This window comes from Falco peregrinus, chromosome 2 (assembly GCF_023634155.1).
Source record: "Falco peregrinus isolate bFalPer1 chromosome 2, bFalPer1.pri, whole genome shotgun sequence".
Taxonomy (NCBI): domain Eukaryota; kingdom Metazoa; phylum Chordata; class Aves; order Falconiformes; family Falconidae; genus Falco; species Falco peregrinus.
In genome coordinates this window covers 68,123,806-68,149,544 of record NC_073722.1, presented here as the reverse complement: position 1 = coordinate 68,149,544, position 25,739 = coordinate 68,123,806, and the positions used below count along the sequence as shown (strand labels likewise).

Below are 25,739 nucleotides of genomic sequence, written 5' to 3'. Positions count from 1 at the left end.
TAAGCATGAATTCTTGCAGCTAGCCATCACACAGCACATGAAATGCAAATGGAGGTGTCAAACATCATTTTTGTGAGGTTAACAACTGTTAATATGCAACCTGGACTATAACATAATATATCAAACGAATATCAAAATAAGTCTGAAGACAGGAGGGGAGTTCTAAATGATTCCTTAAATTTAAAAAGGGACAGTTCATTTTAGTCATGTGTTATAAGATAGTTTTCTATTGCAGCATGTGAATAGATAGGCAGACAGGGTAAGGGTATGACAAAGCAATGACAAATGAAGAGGCCAGATGGTCCTGTTGCAATGTCTTTACAAGGGAGGTACTTAGCTGCAGCATCCCCCAAATGGAGATCAAAAGTGACCTTCCAAGTCAGAGACTCCCAGCACCATGGTACTCTCCCTCCTCATTCTTCAGTTCTTTATACCCTGATGACTTCTCTGGATGTGAACACCTGGGAAAGAGCCACAGCTCTCCCTGTTCCCTCTCTGTTCCGACCCCTTCCTGCCCATTCATTTGTACAAATGTAACAGGCAAATAGCAGGAATCAAGCTAAGTTGTAGCAGAAGCAGCATTAAGCAGAGGAGTAAGGACTTATTTTATTACTCATCTTTATGCCTGAAGGGGCATCACGGACGATTAATAAGCCATACGTTTTCCTTCACAAACTCTTGTGGACCAGGCTTCCTGCTATTTAATCTTGCATTTTTTTCACATAAATTTGAGTGAAGAAGATGTACCCAACAAGCTATGGTGAATTTTAAAATCAGTACTGTACCCCAATTAATAAAGATTTATTTATTAGCCTTTTAACAATATCCCTGAAATTAATAACTAAAATTACCTATCAAATGCCTCTTCAAATAGCTAAAATACATATGTGTCATAAACCTATATTGACATGATTACTGAAAACATAAAGAGACAGTGAATATAAGCAGTTGGATAATTCTTCTTTTCACTTCTTCGCTTCCATAGAAATACAGGTAAACTGCATGGGGTAAGCAAATTAGGAAGATTTCTTGCACATTCATCTTCACTGTCATCAGCAATCCATCATTAACATCATTAACAAAGCAAAGAAGGTCTCTAGCAAACCTATAACCAGAGAAATCCTTCCTGTGGCTATACAGAGAGCCATAGGAAGCTCTCACTGACCTCAATTTAGAGTATCAAAAAATACAACAAAATAATGAGTTTTCTAGCACAAAGGTCCAGTTGACCATGGTTCAAAAAATTATAACAAAGAAATAAACTAAGACAAATATGTCACAGACAAGCATGGGTTTTTTTTGCTGTTATGGGAAAATAACCTTACAGTTTATGCAAGTCTTCATATTAGCGCACATCAGCAAGATTAACATAAGGGTGTCATTGCAGATGGAAGCACTTTAAAGTCAGTAGATGAAGAACAATGCAGCTTCAATCACTTATTTTAGAATAAGAAGGTACTCAATAGCCCCAGACTGTTTTAATACTGACTTTACTGGGACTAATTTCTTGGCCAGCTAATTATGACTTCAGGAAGAACAAACGTGCAGTGACTACATGATTCAATCTTTTCAGTGGTAAGGCTTAGAAGTGTCATTCAGAGGTTGATGCCCAGCTTTTGTGTGAAATTCTCACATTTTGCTCAGGACTATACCAGTTGCATACCACAAAAAAACACTTTTGGTCAAGGTCCAAAAGGAGGTCCCACCTTCCTCCAAAATCTCTGAAGAGACAAGAAAAATGTGCTTTGCAATATCTAGTGAAATTGATAACGGGAGAAGCTGGTGGCTTAATTAGCATAAGTAGAATACAGATCTTATACGAAACAGAGTTTTAAAACATTATCAAATGTGGAGGGGAAGAAGTGGTGTGTCAGAGACTAGGAACAGACTGGCTGAGTAGCAGCTCTGCTGAGAAGGATGTGGCAGTTATGGTAGATGCCAACTTGAACATGATCCAAGAGTATATTCTTATCACACATTAAACTTATTCTTACTGCACAAACTGCATAGTTCAGACCCGGCTACATTAAGAAAAATGTGCAACTCTCCCTCTATCTCATGCTGGTGAGGCTAAGTAGACTAAAAGACAGATCTGATTTGCCATCTGAACTAAGTTTCTAGATAAAAAAGACAAGAAGTCTGGACAATGTGAAACTGTGACCTCTCTAATTTAATTTCAAATTTCTTGAGTGTAACCACAGCATAAAACATTAACTAAAATGCTCATTGTGCATCATAATTTTGCACCATTCAAAGTTACTGGAGGTAACAACTGTTACCTCAGGTTTGTGTCTGGCATTTCTGTCTCAATTACTCAGAAGAGAAACATTTACATGAGAAGCAATGCCCATTCCTCATACCTACTGTATCCTGCAATTATATTCTGCAAATATTGCTGGCTTCCTACTTAATGTTATCCTTTATGCCGTTCAGATAGGAAAAAAAAATAGACAATCTATCAAAATTAGCACTGCCAATGATGTGTGAAATGTAAAGAAAACAGTTTTCTCTCAGTAAGGCATGCAGATGTCCCTGTTATGCAAAGCAAGGGAGAGACCATTCTGATTAGTCCATCACAGAAACATGTTAGAACCATAGAGGAATGCAGTTAGGAAAACAAGGACTAAGGGGTTTAGGTTTTGTTTTAAATATATGATATCTATGATTTAGTTGGAAGGTAGCTGCAGGAAAGCAAAAGTAAGTGCTTGCTTAGGACTGCACTTTGATTTGACAATATTGTAGCTCTGGGATTCACAAACACCTCCTGATCTTATGTCTCTTGATTAAATGAGCCAGGACTTTGTCCCAAACCACTGTGAAATGCTGAGAGGAATGGAAGGAATCAAAGTAACCAAGATTTATAATAGTTCCCTAAACATCTCACTACAACTTCTTACAATAAACCCAAAGTTTTAGTGAAAATCTGTCACAAGCTTGTTTGCCTGCTAAAGCAGGGGCAGGGAACACAAAATCTAGAAAGAGGAGTTAAACAGGTATGTTTGGAAAGAAGAGTAGGGAACTCCCCCATTTGAAATACAGTTTGGCAGCTGTATAGAAAGCCATCAGCAAGTGATGACTGTGCATTTTGGTTCAACCCTTTGGCACAGTTACAAAATCACTGCTTAGAAAGTGATCCAACTGCTTAGAAAGAAAATCCAACAAGACGAAGTTCAGCATTCAAACTTCACCTGCTGTTAGGGCTTGGAGCAATTTGTATCAACCATACAACACAGGCAACTTCGTATTAGAAAAAAAAAAAATCAACAAGCTTGCAAATTGCTTCCAGTTTACAGGAGTGATTTGTTCTTTTTAATAATTTTTAATGGCTTGATATGTTACTGTTTTAAAAGACTAAAAGATTACCTCTATGTGTTCATTTTCACCCTCAAATATTTGTCAACTGTAGAAATATTAGTGGGTCAGACAGCAAATGATATACTACTGTTCACAAACCTTGTTAATGTTAATTTTCACCTTTTATCATAAAATGTCTGAAAAAGAAAAAAGCCTGCTGTACACCTACTGCAATTTGAGCTGTATCAGAATTTAATAGTAAAAAAGCTGCCTGTAATTTACTTCAGAGGACAGTAAAATTTTAATGAGGATTATTATCTAGACATATTCATAAATTGGTTTTCACAGTGATCAAAGCTTTTATGGGCTGAGGCAGAGGTTAGCTTAGATATTAGAGGTTAACCCTAAGACACATGGTTCACGGTCACTGTCTTGTTTGAACTTTCATAGAACCTGTAATTGGCTAAAACTTGGACTTTCACTTAAAAAAGGTGAAACAGCTGAAATTCCATTTGCAATTATAATTGCTGTTTTAAACACCATTAATTTGGCAAATGTCTACTAACAATGTGGTTCTCATACTGTATTCAGATAGAATTAGCCTTCGTTGCACAACTGACACACACAACAAAAGTATTTGAAACTTTGCTCTTGCAGAGGGACCCAGCCCACTTTCAGTGCCTGAAATACACGGCTCTATGCTGATACAACCCATCAGTAGAGAACAGCAGTTGTTGGATACACGGGTTTCCCACAGAAGGATCTTCCTTCTATAATTATTCTTCTAATGAATGTAACACACATTTTCCCATCCAGATCAATGTTTGCCAAAAAGAAAAGCTGTGCTGCAGAAAAGCACCCAAACCATGGACTTTTCTGTAACAATGAAATAAATTTGCTTCCATTTCTGAAATTACTATCCTACTTTGGTAAATAAAAATATTTGAAGTAACTGATAAAATATTTCATTGTTGCTAAAACTAAAACACACGAGCCAGTTATTCCCTTTATAGTTTTAAATTGTGCAACAGCTCTTAGAAAACCCAAATTTTTAAAGTCTCATGACCACCTTACTATTTTCCTTCTACATCAGATTACTGCATTATTTTCTTTATGCTGTAGAAATGAGACTAAACCAACTTTTAGACCATGAATTTGCAAGGAACAATGTCATTTCGATCCTTATCCTTATCTAGTGCTATGCACTAGAACTAGTTAGAGAAGTTTAAATGTCAGACTCTCACCTTTATTACATGGCTTATTGGTCCTGAAACATTATATTCAGTGTCTGCCCTAGTGCTGGGACCATGGCAGCTCTGCGCCTCCAGGGCTGACTGGCAGGTCTGCCACAGAGCCAGGATTCACCTTTCCCTCGCATTTACTTGGAAGTCTGAACACTCCAAGGCCAGGACTCCCGTGTGCACACCTCTGGGGTGGGAAACCATGCCAAAACATCCAGAATTCCTGTGGAGGATTCTGCTAATGTGGGTCCATCTCACAGTTTTCATACAAGGAAAACCTAGCTGTGAGGGCTGGAGGAGAACCCTGACATACTTCCACACACAACCTGGGGGCAGGCTTGGAGCTTCCAAACTCCTGCCTGTAGGTCTAATGGTTCTCCCAAAATTCCTGCATCCAGCATGGGGCAGCCTGCAAACTCGAGTCATAGATCTTGGGAGAGCCCAAAGTATCCTTTCTGACAAGCACTGTCATGGAAGGGTTCTCATTTTAATCACATCAAGAAACCAAGGTATGCTTGTCTTAAATGTTACCCTGACTCACTCCAGGCATATTTAAAACAAAAACAGTCTGATAACCTTTCCTTGCCTAACTCTACTGAAAAAATCCTGCAAAGGTGATGCTATACAGAAGAAGACCTAGCAAAAAAACCCCAAACCCATAACCCAGATGCAAGGCAATTTGTAGAACAACTATGAAATTATAATAAATTGGATTTGGTTCACTGCTACCTGTGTTGATTTCCCAGAAATTGCCATCTTCTGCCCTCAGACATTGTTACTGAGATTACTATCTAACCAAAATGCTGCAACTTTTCCACTCTGGAGAGGCACAAGGGGTAAATTCTCAGGAGACTGGAATGGAGCAGTCCATGGCAACTGATGAAGCTGTGCTTACTTATGTCCTGCCTGCATCTATGGCACTCAGTTCCAGTGAGACAATTTTTCAGAAACTCCGTTGGCCTTAGACTATACAAGTCAGAGAGAATGGCACCTTATAATTTCTCAATGTGAAGAGTATTAAAGGGACTTTATATATAACCTGATGTCCAACGGAATTTTGCTCTTGGGAGGACTACAGTATTCAGCTCATAAGAAAGAAATAGGCAAGATAAAAGGAAATCTGTTAAAAAACCTTAACCCCATTTTATAAGGTCTTTGTTAAAGCTTTTTGTAAGAGTTCAGGATTGGCTCCAGAAATGACCAGTTAAAACAGGTTGTCTGGCTCACTCATCGCATTTGAAACAATATCTTTACTCCCAAATCACTCTCTCAACTTAGAAAAAACATTCTGGTTTAGAATTTCCAGATGCATGTTTAGCCCTTATGATTCATTTAGAATTAGAGAAGTAAAACCTTACAACCTGGCTAAAACCCTGAAGCTTCACAACATACCCTACTTTGTACGACATTTATTGCTTTTTAGTGAGACTAATATTCCCATTCCTTTTAAGTTCTTCCTGCTTAGAAGGTATGCTGCTTTGGAAGGTGTTAACAGAACCAGTAATACTGATTAATTCTGCAGGTATTAGTCATGCCAAGGACTTCTTATTTAAAAGCTAATTATAATTCAAGTCAGCATGGTACCTGCTTCTCAGAATTAGAATAAAAACACTTGTTGTAATGATGTTTAATGTAATTACAAAAAAATGCCTTGTTTTTAATTCTTTGTGATGACCGAACTGTTAAATTATGAAGAATCTTTCACCAAATTGCTTCCTTTAGAAAACAGTTAGATGACAAATCTAAGGACTTTTTGTTACTACTCTGAAATATAAAGTACTTTATTGCACACACTCTTTTCTGACCATCTAAAATTGTGTATTTGAGGCACAGAAATACTTTCAGATTACTGATGTCAAGTCTTCTTTCTGGATAACAAAATTGATTGACTTCTGAAGACAGCAGAATATTGGACTCTCAGATTAACCAGCTGTTTTCAAAATTTTGGATTTGGATTGGGGTTTTTTTGTTTGTTTGTTTGTTGGGTTTTTTTCCCCAAAGAAAAAAATTAAAATACACTATGAAACAGATGCTGTGAAATAGAACTTTATAAACTCAGTCTTCCAATTACTAATAGCTTTAGAGGAAACAACATCCAGTGTTTCAGTTATGTTTTAGCCTTTTCCAGGAAAGAAAATGAGAGCTTTCATGATTTCGAAGATATAGTTTCTGATGGATTAATAAGAACTGAATATATCTCAAAGAATGCGCCAGTACACACTCCTGACACATGCATACTGTCCAATGTTAACAGTGATTTCATTTTCTGGCCTTGATTCTCAAAATTAGTTCTGGGAAATTACATGTCTACCCTATGCAAGTAATTACTGCTGTAACATATGGAAACCAGACAGTTAGGAGTGAATGAACAAAGCTAGATACATAGCTACATCCATACAGATACATGTTTGTATATGTACTTCCACTCTAGAAACTGAATACTGAAAATCAATTTCACAGTTGTGTAATTTTTTTAAAATTTTATATTTTACCTACCCATGCATAGAGCTACTTCTGAAAACAAGCCCTTCAAACACAGGTACTAAGTCTTGTTTTTTTTAGATCAGTTCTCTTTTTCACCCAGAACATACATCTTTCCAGTCTACTTTTCAGTATTTGACCTATACTACACTGTATATTTTCCTCTGCTCAGGCAGATGACCCACTCTTAAGAACACTATATGTGAGGGATGAAAGGTTGGAGATTAGTTCACAGTTTAATATTTCAAAATATGTATCAGCTCAGGAAAGTGCAATTCAGGGAGAAACCTAAGCTTCTATGAAGCAGGGTTTGAAGCTGATTTCCCAAAATTTTCAATTGCTGCAATTAACGTGTTCAGCAAATGTCTGGATCCTGGATTTGGAGGTGCCTGTCACAAGGTCAGCTGGTCCCTTCCTGCTCTTGAGTTCAGGCTAGAAAGTGGTCCGAGTATGGTGACCTACAGGTAATGATGAACTGAAGCCTGCACGAGAATATCTGAGTTCTGGAAAAAATGCAGAGAGATATAGGCCCTCCAGGTTTTCTGGTAACAGCCACTAACAAGGAAGAAAACCTGGAAGAAGTATGGAAATATGGAAAAGGAAAAATGTATCAGGAAAATTTGCCCAGCCTTCCTAAGAACTTGTGGGGGGAAAGGGGAGCTTGAGGAACTTCCCTATAAGTGATGAATGACATTGACTCCAAAATGAAATGCTTGGAGCTACCATTTACTTCAGATTTCCTTTCATTTTGCTACCAGATGAGAAGACCGATATCTAAACACATGAGCTTCAACAACAGTCAGTCTCTGTTAGGAAAGAGTTTAAATAGGAGAGTAACTTCTATGCACCCAGCTTGAAAATTCTGCCTCTCATTTTCTCTGAAAGTTTTCTTTTGTAACAGAACTCACTGGATGAAAGGAGTATCAATTCTTATAAAAAATACATTCTGTGGAGCAGCAAGTTTTTCAGTCTTCACGTGGAATTAGGGAAGTCACAGGATAAGATCTTCTAGTATGTACAGAGAAAAAGAAATTTAAGTACAAAGCAGATGAAAACTAGAACTGCTTTTGCTTTCATAAAAGTCCATGTCCTTATCAAGGTTCTTCTGAAACCTTGCTCAAGCACAGTCCCAGGGAAGTCAATCCAAAGTAATTGAATAAAAAGATACAAGATGCTTAATACTGGCAAGTCTATTGAGTCAGCTAGTTCCACTGGATCTGAAAATAGAAAACTTCTCCTACATCCTAAAAGCAGAAGGGCTAAGCATCCTCTCTTTTCTCATGCCAAACCATTCAACAGCAGCTTCCTTGAACACGGTAGAATAAAAACTTAGTTGCACTCACAAAATTTGTTTCAGTATTTGTTTTAAAAACAGGAAGAATTGCTAGAAATGTTAAAGAAAAGCCAGATCCTGCATAAAGTGCTGCTACTGAGAAGAAGCTTGTGTTCTGTGGTCTTCCCATTTCAGTGATGAATCTGAGGACTGTATTGCCCAAATGCCAGAAAATGCAACACAATGGATTTGAGAGATGTCTGCCATTACAATGGATAAGGGTATACATGATTTACATTACGGTGAGTACTTTGTATGTATCATCATACTGCTTTGTATTTATCATCCCATGAAAGTTATGAGATAAAACAGATATATGAAGTTTGTGTTTCATAGAAAGTATTCTGCGTCTGCTTGGCATCAGTTGGGAGATACCAGAGCAATGAGTTAATACTCCGTGTTTAGGTGCCTTACTTGCTTCCCAAGTGACATGGTGGAACACATTCAGGGGCTCATTAAGTTTCCAGCCATTCCTAAACAGCAACAGGTGCTTGAGAAACGTTTCTCCAGCATGTCACAGACAGCTTTATCACTGTCTTGGAAATAACTGACTGCGCTTGTGTTTCCTCCATGGCACCAACTGACAATGAGGAGAGAATGAAAAAGAACAGGAAGAACTCCCAAGACATCCGTATGTGCATAGTGAATGGGTCTAGAAAAGTAATAAAAGACCCTGCTGCATACTCTGAATTCAGATATGATACTTGCATGTCCGTCCGATGTTGCTGTTCATTCAGACTCCAGTATCATGTTTAACCAAGCTCTAACAGGTTCCTGGGAACATTGATTAATTAATTGAAATGGCATTATAAGAAGCTGAAACTTTCCCAGTGATTAGTATTTATTAATCCTTTAAGTAGTTTGGCTACATGTTCAAGCATACTGGACTGGATGCCTTGGGAAGCTTCTTCAACCATGAGAAGAAAGCTGAGATGTAGCTGGAAAGATACGGTCCACTGCCTGGCATGGCATTTATGTTTTCACAGGCTGGTGTAGCATTTGTAAGGAATGCCATGTATGTGCACAGTTACCTAAAGCATTTCGTAACACAGCCTGCCACTGTGGAGAGATTCATTCACAAGAAAGCAAATTCATAGTTCAGCTAACATTTGAAGAAAAGGAGATTTCAGTTGCTTACGCAATAGTCAAAGGGAAGACCAGATGAACCACATTCAAGAGTGTCCTGTGTGTAGAATATCCCTGTATGCTATCTTCTTTTCATTACGTGGAAGTACTAAGAGATACTGAAGGAAATTCTTTCAAAATTAGGCAACATGGGGTCTTCTCTTGCATCTTTCTTGTCACCTGTCTTGAAGATGCCTCTATGTATTTGTCTATCAACATCCAGCCATTCCAAAGCTGTCTAGAACATAACAGCTCTGTAAACACGATCCTCAGACAACTAGTTTGTTAATTTGAAATCACCTGTGTGATTTATGTTACTGTATATCAAATGGATATGAACTTTTGCTATTTGTTTATCTGATTTCCGGAATATATAATGTCCCCTTTCTTTGACTACTTGGCCAGTTGAACACTGGTTTAAGCTATATCCATTGATCTACAGGAATTAATGCATTTCAGATGCACTTGCCACCTAGGGCTAATCTTTCCAATCCATTTGGGAAATGTGTTTTATGAATAACTCAGGGAAATAGCCAGAAAACAAATATAACATGTTAATTTCTAGAACATCACAGGAAGACACAAATTTGGAGAACATTCTGTAATTCGAATTACATAGGACTGAAGAAGGATCAAAAAGTGCAATGAGAACCCTAAAGCTTTTTAGCTGTAAGGGACCTTAACAGAGTATTCTATAGAAGACTTTGGAGTGTGCATGTGCACACCTGCATAATGTCACAGAAACTGAAGAGAACAATACTGTAGAAAAGAATAGTATTAAAGTAATACCAGCAATACAAGAATATTCATTTTTTTTTCCTACTGGGAAAGAGATTAAATGGCCACTGCATTGTACTGAGCCCCATCACTTTCTCCTACATGCCCCTACTAGTGATTTGCTAGAGTTGCCAGATGTCCATCTCAAAAAGCTTGGGAATAGCCTGCAAAATCCCTCCTGACAGCTACTGTGCTGGCATGCAAATGCACAAGAACTCTGTAATCCATTTCCCTTATGGAAACTTCTTACACGTTGTAACAAGTTCCTAGATGTTGTAATGACATTGTGTGGGGTTTGTGCTGTGTCTTGCATTATGCCACCACTGCGTATCACTACTAAGACAGAAGAGCAAAGACATATCTTAGAGTTTTATAAAGTCCTGATAGGGACAGACCCCAGCAGTCCTGAAAAAAATGTAACAAACAACATGGAACAATGAGGAAAAAAAGAAAAAAGTCATTGCTCCAAATAAGATTCTTTTCAGTTTTGTGTGGTAATATCGTGATAGCTTCAACAGATTGCAAGTCCAGACAAATGGATTTCCTTCATGCTCAGGTTTCTCATCCAGTCACTGTTATTTCACAGTAGCTTTCAATCAACATTAGTTGACTGGAAATTTGTTTCTCAATATCACTTAGGTTGTTCTTGGAAATTGCTGACATTATTTTACCATGGTGATACATAAATTTTGCTAAAACAGAGGATGAGAAAAAGGGGCTAAACTACTACTTTTTCGTTGTTGATGAGTGCCCCTATCCTAACTCCAGCCATTCTCTAATTTCTGCTACCACTGCTCATGCCACAGATGTAGGCTCTACGACAGAAAAATCTAGGCTTTTCTGTAGACTTCTTAATTGAACAGAGTTTACATATGCCTTGAATCAAACAGCACCCACCCTGCAAGTCTGATGTGATCAGAAATGCTTTGCTCTCTCCTATGCATGTTCTGCTAGGTCACTTGTCACCATCTAGGGTGTGTCTAGCCACCTCAATGCAAAATTGCACTGGATAGAATTTCCTCACTGAACCATCACTCTCCCCTTTCTATTTTTAATAGAAGCTAGCGCTCTCCTAAAGGATTAATATTTGACCAAATTATTCCATTTTATTCTGCAAACAACTGTACTGCTTTTCCACTGTATCCACTGAATTCTGAGATAAATTTTCACTGAGCAAAACTCCCACGCTCTGTCCATTTTTTACTTCACATCTTGCCTTTTGGATGAACCTGAAAGCTGCCCTTCTAACCCATTCGTACCACCAATAAATAAAACTTAACAGCAATAATTTTCCCAGACAAGATACTCAGACTCAGACTTTTTTATTTAGTTGTTGATAATATGCATGGACGTGCATGGTCTGCATCAATGGAATTCCCGAAGACCAGCCACAACTCCAGTTGGTTTTGGCAAGTGCCCCCAGGACACTGGCACTGACCAGCTGAGCTACCTCTGCTCACTGTTAAACAGCATAGGGATTGCTGTCAAAGGTCCTCACAGAAACACAGTTTGGTCACACAAAGGACTTTGCTCCTACATGATCTTCACTAGTCAATATAGAGTTTGTCCTTGTAGAAAATGAACAGCCTCCCTGGGATCTATATTTCCAGGTATTACAACATGCAAACTTTCATATGCACATTCCGTTCTTCCCATAATTTACCAGTAACACAGAAGGGACATTATGCTTTACTACTGTGGCAATTCACAGGTCCCTTGAGAAAACCACTGCAAATGTTATATTCCGTGAGCTAAATCCAGTATTCTACCAAAATGGACAAGCATTTGGCCTCTGACTTATTCCCCTTGTTATTGGAGAAATGATATAAACTATCTCCTGAGGTATACACAGGCCCGTGCTGGAATGCAAAGAAAAAGTTTCAAAGAGATTTTGTTTTCTGAATGAACAGCCTTTGCCACAGAGGAGAAGCAACCACTCTAATCTGCATTCACTCAGGATACGTGAATCCACTCTGTGCAGCATTATACAGTTACAGCTCAAACTGTGCAAGTGTCTGCAACTCCCAATGCAACCACTTACGCTAGAGCTAAACCAACCACATGTCTTTTGTATCAACTTACCTAAAGATCCCAGACAAACCGGAAGCCAGGGACTAAACCAGGTATTAGGTCAGGGACTGCGGCTAACACTGAATAGAATCTTATTAAAACATTTTGACTAGTTGGTGGAAATCACTGCTGTGTAATGGAGCACAGAGTGTTTTTCTTGACAGAGCCAGCTCTCCACAGCCTGTGTACAATTAATGCAGTCCTCTGGCTGTAGGCTTGGTAAATTCAGTAGACTACTGTTACTGGAAAGCACACATTAAAGTGGAAACCAAGTAAAATTTTGATGACAAGACTCTTCCATTAAATAAAAATATATAAAAATTCTCTATTAGGCTATTTTTTAATGCACTAGAATGCAATGTTCTACTTCACATTCTAATGTAAGTTATACTGTTTGCTTATTCACAGACAACCAGTTTTCCAAGTGAAACCTTTCTGTGACAATCCCCAGTTCGATACCAGAGACTCGGAAGATATAGCACAAGTACCATAAGTCTATTTTAGCCACATTCTTGCAGTCTCCCCCTCTTTGTGGTGTCCCCCCAGTACAACAGAGACTACAGTTTATTTACCTTTATCCCAGGGAGTCCAGGAAGCCCAGGGAGACCTGGTTCACCCTATACAGGAAAATTACATAATATTACAGACATTATTCAGTTATGGTCACTATCCAGTGAATACCCCTGTATATTCCGCAGCAAGATAGAACAGCACAGATGATTGCTAGTCAGTTCAAGCAGTACTGATATTTTCAAAATGAGTGACTTAAATATACAATTAGTAAGAGTCATGTTAAGAACTTAAATGTCTTCTGGGAACCATGGATATGAAGATGACACCCAGGTTGAAAATCCCTGTCAGGAAAGCCAAAAATGAACTCACGTTAACCTTCACCAAAAGAGAAGAAAAAAAGAAGCATACTGGTTCCTTTTACACACTGCCATTTCAGTTCCATACTTACGACAGATGTTTAATTCTGTTCCATTTTCAACGCTGAGCTAGATATTGTGCTGTGTAACTGTCTGATTTAGTTTTGAAAAGGCAATTCAGAAGAGCTTGGTTTAAATTGTGCAATTGAAGCAGGACTGCCTAATTATAACTGGGCCATCATTTTTATAGAGCTATCTGTAGCATCATTTCAGTGCTTGCTATTTATCTGTGAATATACAGGGTGTCATTGAAGGATAGTGGAAATGTAACCTTCTATTGCTTTACCCAGAAACACCTTGCTTATGTACAACTGCAATGAAAAGACCTATAGTACTACATTTGCAAGGGTAATTTTGGAACAGGAGTTGAAAACTGAATGTATTAATTTTGAAATGAAGCTGATATTAGTCTAGGACAGGAACGACAACATTCACACAAGTGATCATTTTGAGATACCAGCTAAATGGAAAGATGTTGTCTAGGGAAATAAAGATGATGAACAGGGGGAAAAAAAGCACAAACACATGTGAAGAAAACATTATTTTAAAGGCTGGAGATTTTTTTTTAATGCAGAGATGGATTCCAACCAGCACCTTGGATCTGAACATTCCCTGAACTTTCTGGAAGCTCAGATCTGAACTCCGAAGCCAACTTTTAGTTTTATAATGAGTTGAACTATATTCCAGCTTTTGTACATTCCCGAGCTTTACAGAAATCCAGATTTCAACTCTGTGGTTTGGGCTGATTATGCTATTAAAATAGTTTACGTGTGTGTGTATACATACACACTTACATACATTCATACACATGTATAGGTACACAAGGACGTGTATACATAATACAGCTGTTCATCAGACTACAGTACCCAAAGACACTTCTTTGAGGCGGTATTATTAAGTAGACTTGAAGCACTAATAACAAAATTACACTCTGCCACCAACTGAAAAACACAATAAAGGGTCTGCAAATTGCTTTACCAAATGGAGTGATTTTAAAATGTTATAGAAGGATCTGATAACAGCTTCTTTGTCCATTTCAGTTGCTCCAGAATTTTAACTGTTCACATTCCCTAAAAGCACAGGAAAGATTCCAGTCTCAAAATACTAACTATAAAATCACATGAAGGAATAGAAGCTAGGATACCATTTTAAATAGACACTATTATTTTGCAATATGTTGCCTAACACTTTCTAAAGCAGAAAACAGGTTGTTAATCTTGAAAAGTCTCCACTGTACTCATTCCTGACAAAATGCTCTCTCCAAAACCCTACTCCTCTGTCTTTCAGTTTCTTTCTTCAGTAGCCATACATACCACTCTACTACCATGACCTTTTCTAATCTAATTGTGGAAGCAATGAATTTCACTTTTAAGCACAGCATTTGAATAATTATAACTGCTAACCTATTAGCATTGCTGCAGTAGGTCACTGTTTAGTCTTGGGACAAAGTTAATCCCCATAGACGCACACATAACAAGCAGCAAGGATCCACCAAAGCCAGTTCGGAGTCACAGTAATCTAAAACCATTAAAATGCCTCTCAAAGATATATTAAACAATGGGAAACACAATGAAATCATGAATGCTTCATTAGAATTAGTATTGTAGATGAATGCATAATATTTTCTTTTCAGGACCTTTCCTGATATGAAAGGTCTGAGCAAGATTTATGAGAATTTTTAAAGTACATCCAAAAAAATATTTTTTAGTATACAAAGCTGTATACTAACTCCATCTCTTAATGCTCAGGTTGGCAGAGCAGGTTCTTCTACCACCTCTGCAGCACAACAGCCTTGTCAAGCCACTGAAATACTGTCACGTTTCATTTCATGGAAACAATATTCAGGTGGGCAGCTCAGTATATCTGTCCTTAGAAGATGGATAAGGAATAACTGGAAGAGGAGGAAGAAGTAAAATATAAGGAAGGAGAGAAGATACAGGAAGGAAATAGGAATGGGACACAGTAGGGGGAAAAGTACTGAGGTGACATGGAGAGCAGAGGCATGTCTCCAGTTGAAAAAAGGGCCTCTCACAACCTCTGATGTGGTGAACAAGTCCCTGTTAAGCAGGGAGCAGAACAGCAGACGTGGGGCACCTGGTTGGAGGAGGCACTCTGAATGAGTGTATTACAGGAGCTGCTTGTTCATGCTGGGGACATGAATGTGGCGTACTGGAAGCTTGTGAGGTGAAGTGGAAAGAACACATTAAACCTTTTGTGTGAACAACAAGCTGAGACTAAAGAAAGTCTGAACTGCGTACATCTGACTTATCTATGTTACCTAAATGAGATCAAACCTGAGTGCCTGGGGACTGAGATCCAGGAGCCTGCTGATAAATCACTGCTAGTTTTGCTTCCATGGCAGCCAGCTAATGAGAGTATGAATCTCAACAGGCTCTTAAGTGCATTGTCTAGTTTATTACCCAAGCAAAGCATACACTGCAGTATATACACACTGAATGATTCTGTGGATTTGATAGCTTTAAACTACTTTGATTACCTTTCCTAATTAACACTACATTCTACTAAAGAACTGCATTTGCAACCATAATAGTCTTTGTTTAGTCTATTAAAATTGATGACAGTTATAATTTCTCAAAGCAAAAGTCTTTGTCTTTTATTGTGTATTTGTATGTGTTTGGGGTTTTGCTTAGTCACCAAAAGACCTAGAGTATTAGAAAATGGTTGTACTGCCATTCACTATATAAAATTTTAGTTCTTGGCTGCCTGGCTGGAATACCTGCTAGCTCAACTGGCAGCTGGACTCCGCTCCACTCTGGCAGTAGTGGGTAATTTTCAATGTTGTAAGAGGAAAGAATGGTGCCGAAAGCTCTCGTGGGAAACCAAGTACTGCAAAGCAAAGATCTGTTTCTCTCATTGTCTCTTCTCTTTGCCCTTTCATCAGGTCTCCCCAGCAGGACCTGCCTCCTCCTCATGAAAGGCAGCTGAAGGCACAGCATTCACTGTGTCTGATGTACTGTGGATTCAAAGAGGAAATTCCCCAACTTCAGAGGGCCTCGTACAGCATAGAGTCATTACAGCTCCTGCTGAACTTTTACTTGCAATAGCAGCCTCAGCTACGCAGAACCCAGGGGAATTTCTTCCCCTGCAAGGAAGAATAGAGCGGCATTACCTGGTATATGTCGTTCCAAACGTACCGTGTACCTCTGACAGTTTGATTCCCCTTACAGATATACATGAAAGGGATTCTAGTCAGTATTTATTTCCTTCCTAATGAGATGTAATATTGTACTATAGTCTGAATATTAATATTCAGTCAAACATGCAGGGTTAACTTGTGAACACTCAAGGAGCAGAGCTGTTCTTTGTTAGTCTCAGCAGCTGATATTAGGTAAGCTTTCAAGGCAAGAAGTGTGCTGTGGCTAGAAGGGTGGGTGAGTTAGTCTGATACTGCTTTTCATGTTAATTACTATCATCATTCCTGTGCTTTTTTAAAATACAAAATGATCATACACCAAATGCGTACAGGGCTTGGGCTGTTAAATTGTACTGTCTTGGGTTCATCCTAATATGGGTAAGTGCCACTGGTAATATCTGTGTAACATCATTTATAACAAATCCAACAGAGAAGAAAAGGAAAACTGAACATTTCCAACTAATACCTTTTGTCCAGGCCGCCCAGATTCACCAGGTTCACCCTAAAAAAAAGAGATGAAAGACATGAGATATGACAAAATGCATTAAAAATAGAGCTGGGGAAAACCATAACATTAATGGTATCTAAAATGTCTGTGACACCACAAAGTAACAAACCAACCATCCCTCTTCTCCCTGTACAACTACTTTAAAACTAAATTACCTTAATTCCTGCAGCAGAAGAACCAGGGTCACCCTGATACAAAATCCACAAGAAATAATCACACTTATTACATATACAGTTTTTCAGGAAACAGATATAACAAAACATTCAAGAGTATAGCAAGATTATATAGCAAAATAACTACATACATAGCAAGACTACCTGTTCTCTGTACTGCTACATAGGAATTTAGCCAATAAATCAGTGTGATTCAGAAAATTGTTTTCAAGAACAGCAGAGAGTTTTAGTTTCACTCATCCAAACCACATAATAGTTAACCTCAAATTTCACAACTAATAATGTAGATGTAATAATTGCAGATTTTGTATAAGTGTACTTCTATAAAACCAGAAGATGGGACATAATTTGACATCTCTAAATTGCTGATACACATTAAAAATAATTTACTGCCATTTACAAAGAATATGGCAATCTTTGCAACCTAATTCTACAGATGGCAAGTGTCGGGTCTCAACTGACAAAGCTTTTTGTGCTAATGAAAGTTTACCTTGAAAAAACACGCCAGTGACCTTTGTGTTTATCCCCATCAGGACAAGTCACAGTTCTATTTCCACAGCTCTTCAGCATATTTTAACTGATAATTTAATGCAGTTAAGTATTATACTTTACAGGATGAGAGAGCTATAATAATTTATGTATTCAGGAAGGGTCTTTGTTCTGAGGAGGCATCTAGCATTCAGAAAGATATTCCTGTGTTTTGCTGGGTTGACTGGATTTGGTAAGCAGTGATACGCACAAGGGCAGAGGATCAGTGAGTGACCTGGCCAAGGAAGCTGTTAGCTCCCAGTTTTGTACAATTGTCGCAGGATCCTTAAAATTCTTGTATACTCACTTTGCTGCACTTTTTTTCCCTAAATGACACACCAAAAAAAATTGAAAAAAACTAAATTAATGAAAGTTTGCTAGTTGCTGCTGAAGATGGCTAGAGTGCTTATATTTGATGAACCGTCTCATTATTTGTTATTCAAAATAAATTTGGATTGTTCATTGAAAGTTACAGTTTACTACACAGTAGCAACTTCAAGCTTACCAAAGCCTGCTAGTGATTTACATAGGTAGCACAGAAGCCAGTATTGTAATCCACTTTGAAGATCTATAAGCAGAGTATAAATGCTTAATATTCTTTGTGTTAAAATATAAATAAGGGATACCCATTCCTGATGATTCAGTAAAACTGCAGGAAGTGTCCTGTGAATGCCAGTTTTAAAGTTGGTTTGGGATCTTTTTGTTATTTGCCTGATAAAATTAAATGCTACCAGATAACGTGCTCCCCGCTCCTTGAAGAGTAGGAATAGATTTTCTTTACACAGTTACTGCAGCTTGCTCTTGTGTGAAGAAAACACAAAAAGTGATATTATGACAGCTTGATTAATGTCTAGAAACCTGAGCTGCCTCATTTTGATAGGCATGCATGAGTGATACTGCTGAAATCCCTTACAAGTGTGTACAACTAAATGCAAAGCCTCAAGGATTTTTTGTAGCTATAAAGTGGAAAAACAACTGGTAAGAGACATTTACCATTTAAACATTTTAAGGGGTAATGATGGATACAGGGAAGATAGGACACAAAGTATTTATAATCCACTTTCAGCAAAAATTGAAATTTATATGGGATTAAAGAAAAAAATATGGTACAGCATGTTCTCAGTTCTCTGATGAGTCAGACAGTTTGCAAATGAAGAAACTTTAGCATGGGAACATGCACACAGAAGGAAGATACTTGGTATTTTCTAAGGACCAAGACTGCAGTGGAAGAGCGGAAGGAAGAACTCAAGTCTGGCATTGAGACTGTCTTCAAAGTAGAACAATTTAACAAAACCAGTTTTTTTCTTAAGTCACAGGCCAAGAAGTAGGCACCTAGCTCCATATTTCTGAGAGCCACTAGGTACAGCAGTTCGGAAAACAAAGCTACTTTAATCGCACAAACAAGAACTCTTTCCTAAACCTAGTCTGAAACTGTTGTCATCTGATCTCTCTCTGACCACAAAAATTAAAATTTAGTATTTTTCTCACAGAAACATTATTTAAGCTTTTAGATAAATGCTTTTAAGTTTTGGGAGCCATGAATTACATCTTTTAAGCATATGTGCAGCATTATGATCTAGTGCAATTGTCTCTGCATTTATTTACATAAAATTAATGGCTTGTTTACTGAGCAGGAAGGGTTTGTACATGGATGTGGTTGAACACCTGAGAACTGTATGGACACTAGTCTTGTCTCTGAATACATCCCACAGCTCTCTTAAAAACAGCCTTTAAAAACTGAGCCTTAATAAGTCTAACACTCCTCACCACAAGTGTTCAGCTGGAAAAAAACTAATGAAGTTTCATAATGTAACACATGCCCCAGACTTTTCAGATTTACCCAAATACAAGGCACAGGTTGTATAGTAGGGAAAAACTATAACAGAAGAGATTTATATATAAGCTTAGTGCATCAATAAGGCTGGTTGTGAAATTTGTTGAAACTTGCTTTCATCTGCTTCTTTTAAGAAAGCAAACATAGTTTGTTATGTTAATTTCCCACCCAATACAAAGCACCCAGTGGAAAATACAGAAGGAATGCTATTGAGCTACTTTGAAACCCTGCATTATAGCAGGGTTTATAGTCAAGGTCAGTTTAACTGCCACCTCAAGATGATCATGACACCAGTAGAGCAAGTGAAGACACAATACAGAAAAAAATACGAATAAGAAAATACAGAAAAAAGTCAAGGCTACTTTGTGAACGTGTTCGTTGAATGTGGCTGTAACAATCATTCTGATTTCCTCTAAATGCATATGATTGGCTATTGCTGGAATCATATATACATAATGATCATACAGCAAAAATTTCCTGCCTACACTGAAAAGCAGGAAATAATACAATCCTTGTTAACAGTACAAAAGTAATGTAATGACATCAAGTTTAATTCTTACTTCTAAATTGTCAAAACCCACACTCCTAAGCTCCTTATGAAGGTTTTTGCACAGCTGTGTATCAGAAGCTTTAAGATGCAGCTCTCCTATAAGATCTGGATCTTTTTTTCTGGATGGCAGATTGTCTTACAGGTAGAGAAAATGGAGGAAAAATAATGAAAGTCAACTAAGTCACAGTGCTGCTGACTGTTGTAAAAATTCATGTAGTGGATTCTAGCTTGCTATGGTTAAAGCAATCCACTTCGCACAAACAGCATATATTCCCATGTCGCCATGCCACCTCTGAAATTTATATGAAACCTGGAAGAGATGGGAGACTTCTGTGTTATGAAGTTCAACAAATTATTGAAGTTTCTCCAGATACAGCAATATAAGCAGTCTCCTGATGACCTATACTTTCCACAAGTTGATCCCAACTAGACTGCCAAACTGTTGAAAGCTCACACAGAAATACTTAAAACATTATACTTGGGGAGGAAGGATTTCCCACTGAAAGAAGGAGAGAAGTTTTTCTTTCCTTAAACAATCCCAAAAAGAGAGATGTGTGCCCTGCGGACCACAGTGCCACAGTGCAGTACAGGCATTCTAGTGGATGCAACCTCACTCTCACAGTTGATAAACTAGAAAACCAACACATGAAGCTGCACTAGGCTTCCCTGAGAGGTTATAAACTTCCCATTTACTTGTTGCAGGACTACGTATCTGAGCAACAATCTCACACTTGCTAAGAGACTATATTCCTGAATCACATAAGAGTGGATCAAGGTGATGTTATTGGCATACATTGTGTAAGTAACTAAATAAAGTTCTTAAGACTTTCATCTGGGTTAATAAGCATGGTTGCAGATAAAGTATTATTTAAATGAACTTTGGGAATCAAATAACTTCACTATTCTTCAATCTACTCTCTTTTTAATTGCTGATTTTACAATATGCCCCATAAAATCCTTGTGTTCTTGAAAGCATAGCTTTACTGTATCCAGATTACAGGACCTGAGGGATTTGCATGCATACCTTACCAGCTTGATAAATCTGCCATAAATTTCTCCTTGCACTAAACTGATGTGAATTGGTTAAGCAATTACACATATAGCGATACATGAAGAAATTTTTATGCTTCTGTCCAAGTTTTGCCACTAAGATGAATGTTTTTAGAAGCATATGAGTTCCGAAGTGATAGCTAGAAGAGACTGACCCTTCTTCCCATGCAACACAGGCTTTGCTCTGACTGCTAAAGACTATAACTTGTGTAAGTAAAGCACATTTAATAACTCAAGTTCAATTTTTGTGGGTTTTTTTTTTTTTCCCCCCCAGTGATACAGTATGGGTCTCACATAAAATAAATCAAAACTAAGTAAAATAAAATTTTGACAATGTCTACCTTTTAGTGACTTCTACGACGTGTTGGTCTTCTGCAACAATGAACTAGCAAAGTATTAAGTGGGGTTATGTCTGATGTCATCTGGCAAGAAGGTTTAAAATTTATTTGTATCTTCAACTCTAAATTGTCCAGCTGGCAATTTGGAGTGAAGTTACCCATCATGATACCATATTTTTTTGTCCCATATTGATTTGGTCCCTTCCTTTGAGGGGAGCACAGAAGGGAAAACGTAAAAGGATATATCAGAAATGGCTATAACCCAGCAGACCTAGTTCCAGAGGTCTGGCAATTTGTGACCAAAGTTTTCCTATAATGCAAATTTCAGCAAAGAGCAGTGCTAATTAGAGAGATGCTGATGTATGATGTATCCTGTGCTAAAGCTGCTAATGTATAAAGTCAGGAACTTTATGTGTAATTGGACAGAACAATGATATTTTTTCTGCTATTCATAAAAAGGAACTCAGTCAAATCATTCAACATCTTTACACACACACACATACACATTTTAAAATGCATTTTTCTTTTGATGGAATTACTCTTTTTCCTTAACTAGTTGTACTGCAAGCATGCTTAAAGCACACATTTTTTTCTCCACTGTTAAATAGTGTACCTTTTCTCCTGTGTCACCCTTTGGTCCATTTTCTCCAGCATCACCCTATAATTAAAATCCGTATTATATTTTAATGATTTTATGTAAGCACACAGCATAAGGAGAAGAGTCCACATTACAACATGACTGGCAAGCTCAATCTCTCAAGCACGGTTTATATAGCTGCTATGTCTTACACAGTCTTCACTATAAATGTAATCCCTTTCACAGGTCCTCAAAAACCCCCACAAACTATCAAATAACTACCTGTTGGTATAGTCTACAGACTTCCCCAGTTCGCTGTGGTTTAGCAATGAAGGAATGATTTCATGGTGATTCAGCATTTTAGATTACCAGTATGTTTTTTTCCAACACAGAGGGAGATATTCACCTAAATGCATCTAATCAAATTCTGGTGACTCACAATTCCAATACCTTTTATTATTTAGGTATTATTATATTATTTATTAGGATTCTCAAATAATTTACGGCATATACTTTCTGAGTCTGAAGTCTGTCATGATTGATACACAAACTAGAAAGCTTCACTGAATGCCATTCCTCCAAGAAGCCACCAAAATAATTGTTATCTCTACATAAATTCTATGCCTTGTTTACTGTTAAAAGAAGTGATGTTCAGAAAAGAATTTTTCACGGCTGGGAAGACATTTTCTACTTTAAAAACAATTTTGAAAAAGAAACATTTCAAAAGATTTGTCTATTGAAAAATGCAATTTCCATTTATAGTTATATAGCCACACAATAAGCCCAGACTGCACCAAAAAGTCTTTGTTCTATATAAGACCATAGGCCAGAATTTTCTGTGGGATTTGAGGTTCAAGTAAAGGGTGAAGAATATTTAAAATGCCAAAAAATTGATAAATGTTGTCTAAGTAGGATAGAATAAATTCTACCAGGTCTTTGTCTGATAACCAATAGTACTATTCCAATAACAATATTTATTCAGTATCTGCCATATTGCTCTGAAAACCTTGATGTAAAATTCCATTCAGAATACTTATAACAGAGACCATTTTGTATGTCACAGTGACTGTCACAATGGGAACTAGCTGACAATCTAACAGCATGTTAATTAAGGGCTTGATGAAACATGGAAACACAAAATAGCAACTGTTAGAAATGTCATCCCAAGTTCATTTGACACAATAAAGCATATTGAGGGCATTTATAATTACATTTTTTAGGAAAAGTCAAAGGATAATCATGGAAAAATATCACTATGTTAAGTAACAGAAATTCAGTATATATTATCATTTGTAGTTATTTGTTTTGTGTATGAAAACAAACAAAGGATTACTGAAGTTCTTCAACAAATGTAATTTTAACCAAAGCAATGATTTCATGAAAAGAGAATCCCAGTTACATACCTCTACATGTGGGGTATACACTTTCAAGATTCCCCTGGATTATTTTTATGATGTGTCTTTCAAAATGTGAAATGAATTGCCTTTGCAAAACATGCTTCCAGCTGCTATTACACAGACTTACAAAGATCTGGAAGTGAAATTCAATTGCAGCTGCAAAGACATGGGTAAACATTTCTCAAGAGAAAATTGCACCTAAATACAACAAACTTATTTTTTAAAAACATGTCTCAGTGTACTCGTAGAAGATGAGGCTGTGTACAAATTCCTACTCAAAATTGGGCTTACATAATTTCTCAAGCTGCCCTCGTACAGATGCAGAAGCTTGACTCTCACTCAGTGTGTACTCTCATGTGGGTGCCCCTACTGCCCATTCTCCCTGGAGGAGCACAATTACACCCACTTTTGCAGTGTGGAGCTTGTTCCGCCCCCTCATCTTGCCTTCACATGACTGGATGTCAGAGGAGTAGCTCCTTGCTAACTCACTGCAAGTCAGAGCACCGTTAGTGTACCATTTGTGCTGCTGGTACCTCTCCATGCATTCTATAGCCTAACAGCTTCACTTGCTCTTATTTAATCTGATCAAAGCAAGAAGGGAGGAATCCACTTTTAGTATGCAGAGAACTGGTTACCCATATTATCATTTAGAGTCTGTGTAGTTATTGCTTTGTTACCGAATTGTTTTACTCTGCACAGCTGACAGAACATTGAAACCAAATTATGAGAAATGTGTGGATCTCATTTATCCAGGCAGACTCATCTTTTTCTGAGACTAATCATGGTTAGGATTAGTTGCACAGTTGCTCAGCTGTGCAGTCCTTAACACATGACCACTGACTGCTTTCTGTGACTAATCCCACTGCAGTAATCGCGGATCAGTAACTTCCATTAGTAGGTATTATTTGAAACTCGTAAAGGCTGCACAATGCTGCTCAAGGTCTAGGTATTAGCTGTGTTTATTTCTTTTTAAACTCTGAATCAGTGCACTGGCAATTCTCCAAGCGGCTCTCCAAAACACAACCACCACAAAGGAAATAAAACATGTCTCACCTTTTCTCCTCTTTCTCCAGGGTCACCCTGATGAAAATAATTGGAGCAAAGTTGTAAGTTACTACCACAAGCAAAAATCAAAATGTTAGTAATATTGTCATTAGTATGTCAATTACTAACAATTATGTCACTACTGTGACATTGTCTTAGATGATAAAATCCAACAAGAAAATCTTCAATAAACAATAAAATATGTAAATTTAATAGAACTCAAAAGGCAATATATCTTCAACATAATTTTTAAAGCTTGATGATTTTCATCTAAAGACTTTTTTTCCCCATTTTGCCCCAGAATAAACCCTGACAAACAGACATATATCTTTGTGAAGCAGCCTGCCAGGACCTATGTGACTCCTACATTTGGTTCTTCTTATTTTAGGAACAAACAAAGGAAAAATCCAAAAGCCAAATGTGAGGGAAAAGACTTATGATTCTGTTAACAGCTTAGAAGGCTCCTTGGGAGACACAAAATGCCTGAAGTGTCTTGAACTAATTCATGATTTATTCAAAGTGCAAAGCCTTCAGTGCTCCGTACATTGCCTGTAACAAAAAGATGGCTTATAGACATTTTTCAAAATTATAATTTGCTTGAGAAACTGGCTCAATGGCAAATGCACTTTTGGACACCAGCCTGACCCTGACAACTCAGCTCTGCATTTCTGGCTCAGAACTGCACCCTGGCTCATCTTTGCCCCTTGTGATGGCTGGCAGTCGCTAGGCAACTCAAAGACTACAGCTGTGAATACGAATTAAGGATCAACTGCCATAATTTGGCTTCTTCTGTATACAAAGTAAGAAAAGGTCATGTTCCCAAATGGTTTGTTTTCATTCCTGATGGACAAGCAGCCAGTCAGTAAATGTAAAGACCCTGCCCTGCATGTCTGTCAGCAGTAGCATGATGCACAGAATCAGCTGAGGAGCACATGTGCACCAAAGATGCACGCTCACAGCTGATGGGATTAGAATTTAGTATTACCCCTTCCAAGAGGCCCACAGATCCCATCATGTCAGACATGTTGAGCTTTCTTTTAAATGAAGTTATCATAAACTTTATGTTGTTTCACTTGTTCAATATTAAAATAGCTGAACAAATTATTTAACAATCAAGTGTAAAGAGACATTCATATTTAACAAATACAGGCTGAGACATGCTTCTAATGAGGCTTGTTGCTAACTTCCGTAATAGCAGGATCAGCCCTCAAGACTTAATCCTGACATTTGTCAAGGAATTGACCACAGTAGTTCTTGAAAAGAAGCCTGAAACACGTTGTAAAGAGCATAAACAAAGCCTTTCTAAAGAGCTTCCCAAATTTCCAAACATTTGCAG

The 25,739-nt window shown here is 37.7% G+C and overlaps 1 protein-coding gene across 1 annotated transcript in view; it reads right to left on the bottom strand.

Annotated features, from left to right (window-relative positions):
- The window catches only part of COL25A1 (collagen type XXV alpha 1 chain), a 324,158-nt gene that overhangs the window by 40,535 nt on the left and 257,884 nt on the right, over nucleotides 1-25,739 (bottom strand). The window contains exons 16-20 of the mRNA XM_055797890.1: nucleotides 24,413-24,439; nucleotides 21,999-22,043; nucleotides 17,068-17,100; nucleotides 16,871-16,906; nucleotides 12,894-12,938 (exon numbers count right to left, since the gene is read on the bottom strand). Coding sequence (XP_055653865.1) covers nucleotides 12,894-12,938; nucleotides 16,871-16,906; nucleotides 17,068-17,100; nucleotides 21,999-22,043; nucleotides 24,413-24,439 — 186 coding nt within the window. The remainder of the gene's footprint in view (nucleotides 1-12,893; nucleotides 12,939-16,870; nucleotides 16,907-17,067; nucleotides 17,101-21,998; nucleotides 22,044-24,412; nucleotides 24,440-25,739) is intronic.